The sequence below is a fragment of the Arabidopsis lyrata genome, assembly GCF_000004255.2.
Source record: "Arabidopsis lyrata subsp. lyrata unplaced genomic scaffold ARALYscaffold_2, whole genome shotgun sequence".
Lineage (NCBI taxonomy): Eukaryota > Viridiplantae > Streptophyta > Magnoliopsida > Brassicales > Brassicaceae > Arabidopsis > Arabidopsis lyrata.
This window is the reverse complement of record NW_003302554.1, coordinates 3,463,962-3,478,825: the sequence shown is the minus strand read 5'-3', so window position 1 is coordinate 3,478,825 and position 14,864 is coordinate 3,463,962. Positions and strand designations below refer to the sequence as shown.

The following is a 14,864-nucleotide window of genomic DNA, read 5'->3' as shown; positions in this document are numbered from 1 at the left end:
GAGTAGTGGTGCCCATTAAGAGTTAATAGGCCCATAAATTAAATATCTTAAAATTCTTACTAGATGAATATCAATACTATGCACATGGTTCTTGTTTTCCAAAAACAATTATAGTATTAAATGCTTTTGTTGACCATTTTGTTAAAAATGAAATAATATTAAGCTTTTTTCTACATCAATTTTATATATTTATATAATATATAATATTCATAGAATGAGGATATTCTGTTTCCCAATTTCTAAAATATAAAATAAATTACATGAGTATATAACCTATTATTAAGGCAACTTGATTTTTTTTATACTTCAAGTTTAAATGAATATTTATAACTTATTACTTTTATATTTTTTGTTTCTTAGAATTTTATTAAATTTTTATATTATTAAAAGAGAAAATTTATTGTATTTTTAATATTTTATAAATATGAGAATATTATAAATGTGATTTTTCTCAAAATGTATAAATGTGTTTTATATAAGTTTAGACTTTTGACTATTCACGGAAAAAAGTCATTGTTAGTGATGGATTAGTGTATTTGACTGAATCTGGTTCAAACAAATGGGAAAGATTTGGCGATTTTTCATATTTTTCCATTTGTCTAGAGTTTGTTATCAGTGTTCCTATTATTTTCCAATGTAACGATTTTTCGTGTAAAAACATATATATATAGTTATTATTCATTATTATATGTTTTCATATTTCTTTATGATATGCCTGCAATTAGTATTCATTGTTAATTAAAAATAATATATTTTTCATTTTTTATTGTAAGAAAAATATGGCTGTCCATTTTAGGTATCGGAAAGGCTGATATCGAGAGGTCTTTGTTACAGTTCACAGAGATGGCAAGTACAAGACGTGAGAGATAGCAATATCAATATGCCAGACGGACACTAACAATTTTTGCCGTTTCCCTTGTATTTAGGGAATAGTTTATCCTCGTCAAACAAATCATGGATCCATCTCAGTAATGCCTTATACAATAGTAACCACTGGATTCCGTGATATAAACAAAGAAAAAACGTACTTCCTCCGTTTCGTTTTAGTTGTCGTTTAAAGTTTTTTCACACAAATTAAGAAAAGCATTAAATTTTCTGTTTTACTTTTTACTAATATATTTTATAAAAAATTTCATTGGCCAAAACATTAAAACAGTAGGGATAAAACTGGAATTTTCACTAAATATTTGCATTGAAAACCTAAAACGACAACTATTATGAAACAAAATTTAAATCCTAAAATGACAACTAAACTGAAACGGGAGAGTATTTGATTTTGTGTCAAAATAATGCAAATAAACATAAAACAATATGTGGACTTACTGGGCCAGGTCATTTGATTAGGCCCATCAATATGTAGTCCAAATCCATATTTATACAACTTTCGTGAAGTAAGGTGCAAGCAAATTCAATTCAAAACCCTAAAGTTTGAGCCATGAACGATGAAGAGCCACCACAGAAGAAGAATAAACTGCCAATAGAACCACCAACCTTGAATCTTTCACTTCCAGAAGATTTGATAGTGAGTATCTTAGCCCGTGTCTCGAGATTGTATTATCCAACTCTCTCCTTAGTCTCCAAGCGCTTCCGCTCGCTCCTTACTTCACCGGAGCTTTACCAAACCCGGTCACTATTAGGTCGTAGCGATAATTTTCTCTATGTATGCTTACGGTTCTCTCGTACTGACCGAATCCCTCGCTGGTTCATGCTGTGTCGGAGACCAAATCAAATCCTAACCAGTGACACTAAGAAGAAGAAGAAGAAGAAGTCAAGCGGGTATGTTTTGGCAACAATCCCAATTCACCATTCTCCTCCTGCGCACGGTTCAGGTCTCGTGGCGGTTGGTTCTAATATCTACAACATTGGAGGATCCATCTACGATTCGCCCTCATCAAATGCTTCAATCCTAGATTGCTGGTCTCACACATGGCTCAAAGCTCCAAGCATGCATGTGGAGCGGGATTACCCATCAGCCAATTTCCTTGATGAAAAGATATACGTAACAGGAGGCTGTTATAAACACTACAATCCATCAAACTGGATGGAGGTTTTCGATCTAAAAACAAAAACTTGGGAGCCTGTGTTGAGCCGTGCAGGGATATACAAGAGATTGACGTTATATAGATGTCATGATGAAACTCATAACGTAGTGGTTGATGGAAAGCTATACATTATTGGGGATAAGGGTGTGGCTTACAACCCCAAGGATGATACATGGAATAGCTTAGAATCGGAGATGGAATTGGGTTTGATATGGTCTTCTTCTTGTGTGATAGAGAACGTGCTTTACTATTATTATTACGGAGAAGAGATCAAATGGTATGACACTAAGGCAAGATCTTGGAGAAATTTAAATGGTACGAAAAAGTTGCCTAAGTTTGCTCGTCATGCCAATGTTAGGTTGGCGGATTATGGAGGAAAAATGGCACTTTTTTGGGACAAGTTTGTGGCTTCTGGTGGTGTTCGTGGCTATGAGAATAGGATGATTTGGTGTGCGATGATTGCACTTGATAGACGCAATAGCGAAGAGATTTGGATCGACATTAATACAGAATAATATACTACATGTGAAATCCTAGGATTAACAAATCAAAATACAATTATACAATTTTAAACACTAAACAAAACAAATACAACTTAAAAATTTTATTTCTTAGTTACAACGCATATGACTCGTGGTGTACAACAAAAAATACTATATACAACAAATTCATCAATTTATAAAAGGATAAAACAAATCAAATAATTAACCCGCGGTGTACCGCGGGTCATATCCTAGTATATTTAATTATACAAGTAATATATGTTAAGTCAAAGGGTGTATGTGTTAGAGTCGTGTATGTTAAGTTATGTCCTATTTTTTATTTTTTATTTTTTATTTATTTATTTTTTTTTTGGTAAAAAAGTTATGTCCTATTGTCCAAAAGTCACAAGTAGAAGAGATGCAACTCTTATTGTGTCTGTTGTTTATCTATTTAAACATCGTAACTATGATGTAAACATATAAGTTTGTGATTCAATAAAATTCAGTTCTCTGTTACTCTCTTTTGTTCTTTTCGATTGTGTGTCTCAGAATAACAAGTAAACACTTGTTGTGTTCTTTGTGAGAACAAGGAGCCTTTGCTTCTAACAGCTTCATCAATGGACAATGGTGCTTACACCTTCGGATGCATTTTTCGCCATTATCTCTCTATTTCCATTATCTCCTTCGCCTTCCATATCATATTTGGATGCTTAGGTGTATAACTGATGTGCAATAAAACTAATGAGCGTAAATGACTTGAATGATTCTGATGCATACACCTAGCTCATCCGCTTCTAGGTTGTTGCATAAAAACTTTAATCCATCAGCCTGTTGAGACCTTGTCTCCTTATTTTCTATTTTGGGAATATAAGTAAGGAGATGATATTAGATCAGACAAAATGTTGCATATAAACATTGATATCGTCAATATATAGGAAGATATATGTTATTTTTCCTATAGAATGACACAACAGTGAGAGGCAGACCTTGAAAATGGTGAGAGGCATGTGAGAGGCAGACATTGAAAATGGTACGATCAGAAAAATAAATAACATTTATCAAAATAAGACTAAAAAGTCTTAATTTTAGGTCCTAACAAAAGGGAAAAAAACCAAAAAAACTGTTATCTATTTTTTTGGCCATTTAATACATGTAGTTTTAAAATTTGAATGAAAATATCTCGTTTAATTATTGTTGTCTTTTGAATTTTTTGTTTTTAAAATTTTGGTAGATTCGTTCTTCCTCGTTAACGTATATAAATACAATCTCTTTTCAAAATTACATGAATATATTATCTTAGTCTAGTAGTTAAATGTGGGTTGTATACCCCCTTAGGCCAGAGTTCGAATCTTACCTCCATTTTTAGGCGTTTAAATTTTTTTTTTTTTTTTTGGCAATTGCCGTTACTCAGATCCGGTTAACGATTCCGATGAGGAAGAGGAGGATTTTGCTTATCGATGTCTTCAGATCCTAGATTAGCTTCTGATTTCGCTTGGATTAACTTCAATTTCGTGATTCCGAGCATGAATCGCAAAGCTTAGTGGCGGATTTTCCCATTCTCTTCTTTTTGATTTCTTCGTTGTTGCAGAAGAAGAAATCTGTTCAGATTTTGGTTCCAAAATTGTTGAGATAGTATTGGCTTTCATTAGTGATGGTTGGACTTGTCTTCTTGTGTGTCTTTTTGGTGTCCACTCCATGTTTTAGCTTAACACAGTATGGTGGTGGTTCCGGTGGATTTGCCGGCGGAGTAACAACAAGGAGAAAAAATAAAATAAAAAAGCTACAAATGTGGGCATTGAACCCGTAGTTCTCTGGGTAGAGAAACACACCTCTCACCACCGAACCACATTAATAAATGTATAAAAAAATATGGGAAAAATGTCATTTAAATCACCATTTTACCATTTTCGTTGGTTTAAATCATGAATTCTAGACATGGTGATTTAGATCCTTAATTTTATGTTGATTTTCATTTTAATCATGAATTCTCATTAACAAAGTCAATTGAGTCACATCGCCAACTGGCTAAACGGATTAATAAGACAATGTCATCGCATAACTGGCACTTTGAAGCCATCACATAATTTTTCTTTTACACCAACATGGTTTCTATATTTCTCTTCGTTCGATTGCTCCGTTTAGCCAGTTAACAATGTGGCCTAATTGGCTTAGTCAACGAGAATTCGTGATTAAATTGAAAGTCAACATAAAATTGAGGATTTAAATCATCAGATCTACATAAAATAAGGATTTAAATCACCAGCTCCACAGTTCATGCTTTAAACCAACGAAAATGGTAAACTGATGATTTAAATGCATTTTTTACCATCGTTAACAGCCGTTAACACGGAAGTACGAATCTATCAAATTTTAAAAAACAAAAAATTTAAAAGACAACAACAATTAAACGAGGTATTTTCATTCCAATTTTAAAACTACAAGTATTAAACGGCCAAAAAAATAAATGGCGGGTTTTTCGGGTTTTTTCTCCAAACAAAATCTTTATTTTTTTCCTCTAATCTTTTGTATATTTTCACTCTCATCTCTTTCTTTCTCTCTCTATCTCTTTTTCCAATATTACATGTTAGAGCATCTCCAAAGAGAGGTTCTCTTCAAAAATTTGATGGGTTCTCATGTTTAATTGCCAAAAAAAAAAAATCAAAACTGACAATACAACAGAGAATCGACTCTCTAAAGAGAGTTTTGAAAAATTGAGAGAGGCATACATGTGTCACAATGTGATTGGAGGATCTATTACAATGAAAAAAAAATTCATTTTGCTAGTTTTCTCGATTGGGCCTTTCAGTTCACAAATATGGGCCTAATACATTAGAAAATCAACTCTAATAAATTAAGCTCAAATGCTCGTTTCAAAAGGTACACGGTTAGGAATAAACACTAGGTTTCTCTCATGATCTGACACATCAGCTTTTTTAGCTTTCTTGGATGTGACACATCATTAAAAACGAAAAAAATGGGCTTATTAATTATCCAGATTACATTAAAATGCTGGGCTTATTATTTTCTTCTTAAAATCGAAAATTGAGAAAGAAAAAAATCGAGGGTGACGAAAAAAAAAAATGGGGAAGACGGGGAAGATGAAGGGAAGCCAAAGCTTGAAACAAAGGTTGCTTTTTTCGACACTTTCTTCAACACCTATCTTGATTGATGAGATTAGTGCCGACGACATGATCTCTGGTATTCGCCCTCACGAGTTTAATCTTTTCTGCTACTTAGAAACTGTCACTGATGACGCAGTCGTTAAGATTAACGAGACCGAGAAGTAACGAATCACCTGAATTAGTGTTCATGACTTCAGATTTATTGATATTAGGACTTATAGAAAAATTAACATCTTACGGTATTTTTGTTATTGAGCTGAAGCTAAGTTTCACGAATTTAAAAAAAAAAAAAAAAAAAAAAAAAAAAAAAAAAATTCACCAATTTAGGGTTCATGACTTCAAATTTGAAAAAGAGAGGAAACTTGATAAATTGGCTCTTGAATTTCTGAGAAGCAAGCTAATAAAAAGTGAAACAAGGTGTTGGAAATGGAGCTACGCAGAAGTATATGTCAACAAGTATAAGGAAGAATCTCATAAGTGTATTATGTCGGTGGATTTGGCTTTGAAATAATCTTTCAAAAATAGGAAGAGAAAAGGGAAGATGGGTGCAGACTCTGAAAAGAAGAAGCGACTCAAGAGATGGTATGGAATCTCTTTTATCTTTCCATGATTAAGTTATTTTTTCTGAAATTGTGATGCTAATGGTGGGTGGGTATGTAGGTTCAGTAATCCCATATTTGGTGATGTAATTTTGTTGGTTGGGTTCTTACTTCTTACATATCTTTGTTTTGCTTATTGATGATGTGTTTATTTTTTCAGGAAAGGGAAGAGAGTTGTTGAAGATAGTGATAGTGATGATAGCAGCGATGATGATGATGATAAGAAATTTGTTGTTATAAATAATGATGGCCAAGTTGTTTGAGATAAGGATACTAATGAATGGTCAAGCTCTGTTGCGGATGGATCCCATGATGGTGATTCTTCTGGTAAATGTTCATGCAATAGTGGTTCAGAGGAAGAGAACGACTTTGTAGTGCACCAAAGACTAGACGTGGTTAAGGGAAAGATCATTGATGTTCAAGGGATTAATGAAGAGAAGATGGATGATTAACCTATTGATGTTGCTGATGCAATGAATCAACCTAAAAATTTGGAGAAATCAAGTGGAGACGCATGGAAGAAATCTGGTCGATTAGCTTGTGAAACGTTAATCACATCTGCAACTGTTAAGAATCAAGGCAATGATTTTGTCGTAAAGAAAGGAAGAACTACGAAAGAAACGGTCTTTGTTGATGCAGTGTGTTGCAAACCTGCTGAACTGCTTAACTTTGATAACTTCAATTCAGCAACAGATATGGAGGTACGTATAGAATTTTTATACGTAAGTTAAAAACCAACTTAGCGGTGTGTCATATAATATAGTTCATGTATTTCACCAATTACACTACTAAACCTATATTGAATCCATCGGTGGTTTGGTTTCAGGTTTTGGGGATGGAGAGATTGAAGACAGAGCTTCAGTCACTCAGTCTGAAATGCCGGGGGACATTGCGAGAGCTAGCTACGAGGCTATTTTTACTTAAATCAACACCACTTGATAAGCTCCCAAAGAAATTGATGGCCAAGAAATGAAGAACAACATCCAACTCCAAAAAGATTACACCCTTTTGAAGTTTTTTGCTTGTAGTATAATAATAATACAACCCACAATGTATAATATAAGCTGTATTTTTCACTAATCCACAAGAACAAAAAAGATCAAAAAAGTATCATGCGACGTAGTGCGGGTTTCGATCCTTGTGCTTATAAAATTACCACAACTTAGAAGATCATTTAAAATAAGCACATTACCCTTTAGGCTAAACCATTTTATTTTGTCATCATCCATTAGATTTTTGTAGCATTGTTATAATTATATGCTAAGTATATGCCTGACCCAACCATTGAACTTTTTGTTTAATATTTTTAATTATATGCTAAGTACATGTATGTTTGATATTTTTATGAATTACAATAATTATTAAGTTTTGTGAAATAAAATTTTCAATAATTTTTTTTCCTAAAAAAACCCCACTAGAAAATCTACCATTGGACTATGAAAAATTTTAAAAAAAAACAAAAGTTTTCATCTCATTTTTTCAAAAAATTTATATTAAACAAATTGAGAGAATCTTATGGTGAGAGTTCCCTATTGGAGATGATCTTACGAACGTCAAGTCTATTCTTCTTTTTGTCGCTTTAGTCTCTTAAGTTAAAAAAATGGTCTCTCGTCGTATGATGCAAAAGGCAAAGTCATGTGATCATAATCATCATCAAGATCATCTTGATAGTATATAACGTTGATCGTGTGAGGAAACATTTGAACGATCGATTGCATGTGATCCTTTCAAACATGTCCACTAAAGAAGCTGCAAGGACAAGGGTTCTCATAGGGCCTCTGCCTCCAAAAATCCACCCATTTGTTTTAAGAGAACGCTTGTCCTCAGTCCTCACGGCTTCATCACTGAACAGTACGTAGTTTCATGAGGATCATATGAAATAAATCGTTCAAAAGTTTACTGACCCGATCAACGTCATATATCTATATCATCAGATGATCATGTCTACATGCCTTACTTTTCTGCATCATATGATGGAAAACCAATTTTTTTTTAACTCAGGTACTAAAATGAGAAAAGAAAATAGACTTGACGTCTTTAATATGTAACAAAAAGAGAGACGAAAATGAAAGTGAACAAAAGATTTGGGGAAAAAAATTATTTGGAAGGTCTTTTAGGACCTAAAGTAACGACCTTAAAACTTTTTTCAGAATTGATGATCTCATCAACATTATTGATCATATATTTTAGCCTTGTACCTCTAACATCTAATGAAAAAAGATAGCGATTATGTTGTTATGAATTTGTTTGTTGCATCACATGATGATGATGTTGGAGTATTTTTGTTCACTGGATCAAGGAGGTGAGAAACTGCTCTTTTGACTCAAGAACACTTCTCTCATCTTGTGAACGAAAGATTTAAAGTTTAAGGTTAATATACAGTTTGGTATTCTATAGATTTATTGGTAGGTTCAGGGCCGGCCCGTGACATAAGCAACATAAACCATGGCTTAGGGCCCAGGGCCCAAAATTTTTATAGCCCATTAAGTTTAACATTTCTTTTTACAATTTTGATTTATATTTAGTTATTAAACAAGGTAAAGCAAAAACTTTGATCTTACTGACAGTTTGCGATACTGAGTTAGGGTTTCTTGGTTTTTGAACTTCTGTTTTGCTTGGTTTTGATGCTTTATGTTTTTCTTATATTTTTGAACGTCTATATCTTTCGTTTGAGTTGAAGAAAAAACAGTTGGTATTATACTATTATGTAAGAATTTAAAATAGCATTTTAAAAAGGGGGAAAAAAAAATTCTTGCGTAGGGCCTTAGTAAACTTCGGACCGGCACTGGGTAGGTCAACTGGATTCATGAGAGACAACCTTGTAAGTTGGTTTTAGCATATCTTTGGAATCTTTTTGATTTTGTTTATGATGTTACCTCCCACTTAAAAGCAGTTTCGTCAAGGCTGTACAATTCTTCCAAAAATATGTGCTAGTTTCATTTTTGTTGGTGTTTGGTGTCTTCAGCTGAAGAGAGTCGATAGAGGAATACATTAAGGCACTAGTGAAAGTTTAATTTCTTCTATCTATGGAAGGTTGTCAAGTTCCTAGTAACATAATACAAATTTAAAAAGTTTTCTTGGGATATGAATCTCAATCTAATTACATAAAACATACGCAAATTAAACGCACCAAGACGAGCGAAAGTAGATTCATGCAGGAACCATGAAAGGCTGGTAAGACTTCTCAAGAAGATTCGACTAATGAAGCATCCAAGTGATACAAGTTAGTAAATGGAGGCAAGGGTTCCACCTTGGAATAGCCATCGATGACCTCTGTATATCAATAAAGGGAAGTAAACGCCATATACAAAATTGTATACACTTATTGTTAATGGATCAATCAATCATGTGTACCTCTAGAGTTCAAGAACAGATGGCCACTTCGTGATATGTGGATATACTGATGAGAAAATTACGGATCTAAGTTATCTCAAATGGATCATCATACTAGACATCAAACACAACATCAACGATTACCTCTGCAGAGGGACCAATACTATGTATTACTAAGCGTTTAGGTTAGTAATCATTTATACTCATATACTCAAGATTCAAAGCATCGATTTCAACACCGGGATTGTCACTCTCGAGACGCTGAGACTCTAGTGTGAAGCTTTCCAGTGATTGAGAAAAAACTCTTATAACTTTGAGATAATCATCCGGATGAGTGATCACGGTTAAATCCTTAAGAATCGACAGCTCGATTAGAGAGTCTCCCAAACAGAATCGCCATCAAACTTGATCCGCTCTATATATATAGTCTTGAAATAAGGTAAAGAAACTAATTATGATTCTTGATGAACAAAGACAACACAGTAGACAGTGAAATCCACCAAAGTTGCTCATGAATAGAGCGAGAGAAGCATCCTAACTAAGGCTCCAAAGACTCGACAAAACGCTAGTGTGAACCAAATCCTTGGTAGAGAGTTCAAAGAGGATCCGACATAACAAATGACACGGTTAAGATGGGTTAAGCGGTTCTCCCATGGTTAGAACCTCTCTAAACACCTTTTTAAGCATAAGGATCGTATCAAAACGAAATTCTCTGGGAAAGATAGGTTATGCGATTTACTGTGTCATTTGTGATGTCGGATCCTCTCTGAACTCTCCACCAAAGATTCGGTATGCACTAGCATTTTGTTAAGTCGGTGGAGCCTTAGTTAGAATGCCTCTCTCGCTTTATTCATGTGCAACACTGGTGGATTTGACTCTCTACTGTTTCGTCTTTGATCATCTAGATTCAAAACAGTTTCTTCACCTTGTGTCAAGACTATGTATTTAGAGGGGGTTAATTAAGCTTGATGGCCATTCCGTTTTGGAGACTCTCATATCAAGCTTTCCGGTTCTTGAGGATTTAACCGTGATTACGCATCCAATGATTATCTCGATGTCTTACGTATTCGTTCTCAATCACTGAAAAGCATCTAGATTCTCAGCGTCTCGAGTGCGATGATCTGATATTGAAATTGATGCTCCAAGTCTTGAGTATATGACTATGTGAGTATTAGTGATTACTAACCTAAAAGCTTTATAACACCTAGTATTGGTAAACGTTGATGTTGAGTTTGGTGTCGTGTATGATGATCCACTGGAAATGACTAAGCTCCATAATTTTCTCATCGGGATATATATCCACAATTCACAAAGTGGCCATATCTACTCGAACTCTACAAGTACAATTACTTTCTTTACTTTTATACACTGGCCATCCATAGCTATTCCATGGTGGAACCGTTGCCTCCATTTTCTAACTTGTCTCGCTTGGATGCTTTGTTAGTTGAATCTTTTTGGGAAGTTTTACCAGTCTTTCTTGGTTGCTTCATGAATCTAGATTCGCTCGTCCTAGTGTGTTTTGTTTGCTTATGTTCTTTTTTTTTTTTGTCAACAGCTATATTAGATTGACTCAGATGTGCCAATGTGGAGGAATATTGTTTACATAGGTGATAAGATGCGGTTGCGTACGTACGAACTGTTCGAGCCAATTTATCCGCTTTCACATTTGCAATGTTCGAGCCAACTGTTCGTCCTACTGTTTTTTGTTTGCTTATGTTCATTGTAATTACATTGAGATAAAAAAAAATTATTTCACCTAAAAACTAAATTGAAATTCGATTATGATATAATTTTTTGGATTGTAAACTTTTATTTCCATTAACTGAAACCTAATCGTCAACTCTATTGCGTTCATGGCTATTTGTTCCATCTACGTAAGACTCTAAAACCTTCTTTTTTTCTTGGTATGAAGACTCATTTTTGGTTTTCATTTTAAGAAGACTTGGACTTTAGATTTTATGGATATTTACAAACTTAATTGTTGTATTTTATTTTATTTTGCCAACAACATGCATTAAATGAGAAGTTGAATTCGTGTGGTATCAGCGTAATAACAATTGCACCAATTCCAAAACGATATTTCCAAGTCAACTTTCATTAATCTCTTAAATGTTCTAATTTGAGAGAAAAGTGTGACTAACAAAGTAAATTTATTCCTCAATTGTTTTAACATTTAGGAGTAATTTGTTTTGATACATTCCTTATCCTATAAGGAATATTTAAATAAAAATGTTTATGTCCAAGTCTTCTACTGATAACTATTTTTTAAAAAAAAAATGAACAATGACGAATGGAACATAAAGTTTTGTGGAATGAACAGTAAAATTACTGGAAAATATAATAAAATAAAACATTATGATAAATAATAACCAAACAAAAACAATATTTTAAAAACTATATATTAAATAATTAAGAAGTCAATCTCTAATGAATAAAGAGAATAATATCTTATAATAATTAATAAGATTTTATTAAATATTGTTATGAATAATCTATTTCATAGTCTTTTCGAAGACATTCGATAACAAAATCAATTTCATAAATAATTGAAACCGAAATTATTAATATTATTATTTTTATTATATAAAATTTTAAGTTATATATGAAACATATCCAGAAACATTAAAATCAATAAATACATATGAATGGAGTTTGAGCGTACTTGCGCTTTCTTTAATCACCATATCCATCTAGGACCTATATCCTATTTCTCGGCACAACAAATTCGGATCCCGAATATTTTGACCATATTTAGTTTATCGGGTTTTTTTTAGCTATCTATAAATTTCATGGATCCAATTACAAACACAAAACAAAAGATGACAATTAAAACACAATTAATTGAACATGAGAAAAATAGTCAACCGGAGGATATCCAATTAAAACATCAACTAGATAAATAAATAGAAATTGTAAATGTTCTAATACTGGCACATACCTTTTCGATGAATAATAACGTAATTCGAGGGGAAGAGACGATATGCTTTCCACGGGCCGATCATCCGATTCACTCCAAGAGAGAGGCATTTTATTCGATACGATCTTAGTCTCATAGATTCTCATCTAATGTAATCAAAGATGTTTATACTTTGTTTCTAAGATACAGCGGCGCAAGTACCAGAAAACAGTTTAGAGAGTTTGTGAAGCTATATATATACAAATGAAATTAACCTAAGAAAGGATTAAGACACATTTAAAACGACATCGTATCGAGTAGTGGTGCCCATTAAGAGTTAATAGGCCCATAAATTAAACATGTTAAAATTCTTACCAGATGAATATCAATAGGGAAAACGGCCTTTTTCAACCTCAACTATTTGCTGGCGGGTTTTTCCAACCCAAACTATGATCCCTAGTCGATTTCAACCCGAACCCAAAAATAATACAAAATCAAAACCTAAACTAATGTAAATGAGCCGATTTCAACACGACGTGAAACAATGTTAGTTCGGAAGTTAACAGTTCTCAAAGTTATTTGATTTTATTTTCAGGGTTTGATGAATGTTGTAGAGAGAGAATTACCCAAGGTTGAGTAACCGTTAATTTTCGAACTAACACCGTTCCGCGTCGTGTTGAAATCGGCTAATTTGCATTAGTTCGAGTTTCGATTTTGAATTAATTTTGGGTTTGGGTTGAAATCGACTAGAGGTAATAGTTTGGGTTGGAAAAACCCGCCTGCAAATAGTTGAGGTTGAAAAAGGCCGTTTTCCCAATATCAATACTATGCACATGTTTCTTGTTTTCTAAAAACAATTATAGTATTAAATGCTTTTGTTGACCATTTTGTTAAAAATGAAATAATATTAATTTTTTCTCTACATGAATTTTATATATTTATATAATATATAATATTCATAGAATGAGTATATTCTGTTTCCCAATTTCTAAATTATCAAATAAATTACATGAGTATATAACCTATTATTAAGGCCACTTGATTTTTTTGGTACTTCAAATTTTAAATAAATATTTCTAACTTATTATTTTTATATTTTTTGTTCTTACAATTTGATTAAATCTTTATATTATTAAAAGAGAAAATTTATTGTATTTTAATATTTTATAAATATGAGAATATCATAAATGTGATTTTTCTCAAAATTTATTAATGTGTTTTATATAATAAAATGTTGATGACTTCGAAAGTTTCAAATCTTTAGAGTTAGAGTTGCACTTAACTTATATATGAATCTCATACTAATTAGAGTTGCACTTAATTTATATATTAGACTATTATTTTCTAATCTTGCCATGTGTGATGTTTGTTTGTTTCCCATACATAGACTATAGATTTAAATAATAAAGAAAAATCTGACGAAGTAACTACTCTTTCTAAATGCACATAATCGTTCACGGGGCTCATATATAGAAAAATTCTCAAATTACATGATCTAGTATCCACTTTCTTTTGTCGGAGATATAGAATGGAGTAGATACTCTTTTTGGCAGGATAATTGGAATATTACATGATGACTTTTGGAATTCACAAGTGCAGTCCACACTGTTGTCGAGTAGCTGCATATAAAGAACATATGGTCCCTTGTTTCTATGTGATTTTGACATAAGACACAAGTGGACATTGAACATGTATTCCAGCTGAGAAGACGATTCCTCTTTAAAAAGTCGATTTTTCATCGCAAGGCGCTAATATAAAAGGAGTATTTTGGTGTCGCATGAGTGAACCATACTCCCTTGTATCACACAACTTTGTTCGATGTTGTCCGAATGTGGTTCCAAGTGTCTTTCGTTGAGAAAGAACTTTCTAAGAATCCCCCTTACCTACCTCGCCACTGTTGTTCAAGTGCATTCTCTATTAAGTTCAAATTTTCGACCAGTGTCTTCTTCTTCTCCGAGATCTTCATGCCTCGGGGAAGGATTCCTTCCAGTCCCCAAATCTATGACGCCTCTAGGACTAGTCATGTGCATTAGCATTAGGCATCCGAGTGTAGACCAGTTATCATACCAGAATGAGATGAAGGCCCCATTCCTTGCTTCACTCTTGCAAACGTTTTTGCCACTTCCCTATATTCGCCATATCCACGACCCCGAACTCGTATTTTCCTGAATAGACCAGAAGGATTCTCTCTTCAGCAAATAAGTTGTAACCAACTTTACCCACAGTGAAGAGCCATGAGAGACTACTCTCCATATCAGTTTCAGACAAGATACATCATTCGCTGGCTCTCATGAAGAGGGAGCATTGTTCCAATGTAGACCAAGAAGATTGAAGTAACAAAATTCATCGATCACCATAACACAAGAATGAATCACCGGAAGACGAAAAGA

The 14,864-nt window shown here is 33.3% G+C and overlaps 1 protein-coding gene and 3 pseudogenes across 1 annotated transcript; 3 read left to right on the top strand and 1 right to left on the bottom strand.

The window, feature by feature from the left end:
- Positions 1-1,270: 1,270 nt before the first annotated feature.
- LOC9324222 (putative F-box/kelch-repeat protein At1g19930) lies at positions 1,271-2,533 on the top strand (the record flags this gene model as incomplete). Its single annotated transcript, XM_021035075.1, has 1 exon — positions 1,271-2,533. A coding segment is annotated over exon 1 (1,098 nt), but the record flags the coding sequence as incomplete, so codon positions are not given.
- A 2,971-nt stretch (positions 2,534-5,504) lies between these two features.
- LOC9322710 lies at positions 5,505-7,325 on the top strand (annotated as a pseudogene).
- Positions 7,326-9,245: 1,920 nt separating this feature from the next.
- Positions 9,246-10,231, bottom strand: LOC110230874 (annotated as a pseudogene).
- Positions 10,231-11,821, top strand: LOC110230873 (annotated as a pseudogene).
- The last annotated feature ends 3,043 nt before the right edge of the window (positions 11,822-14,864 follow it).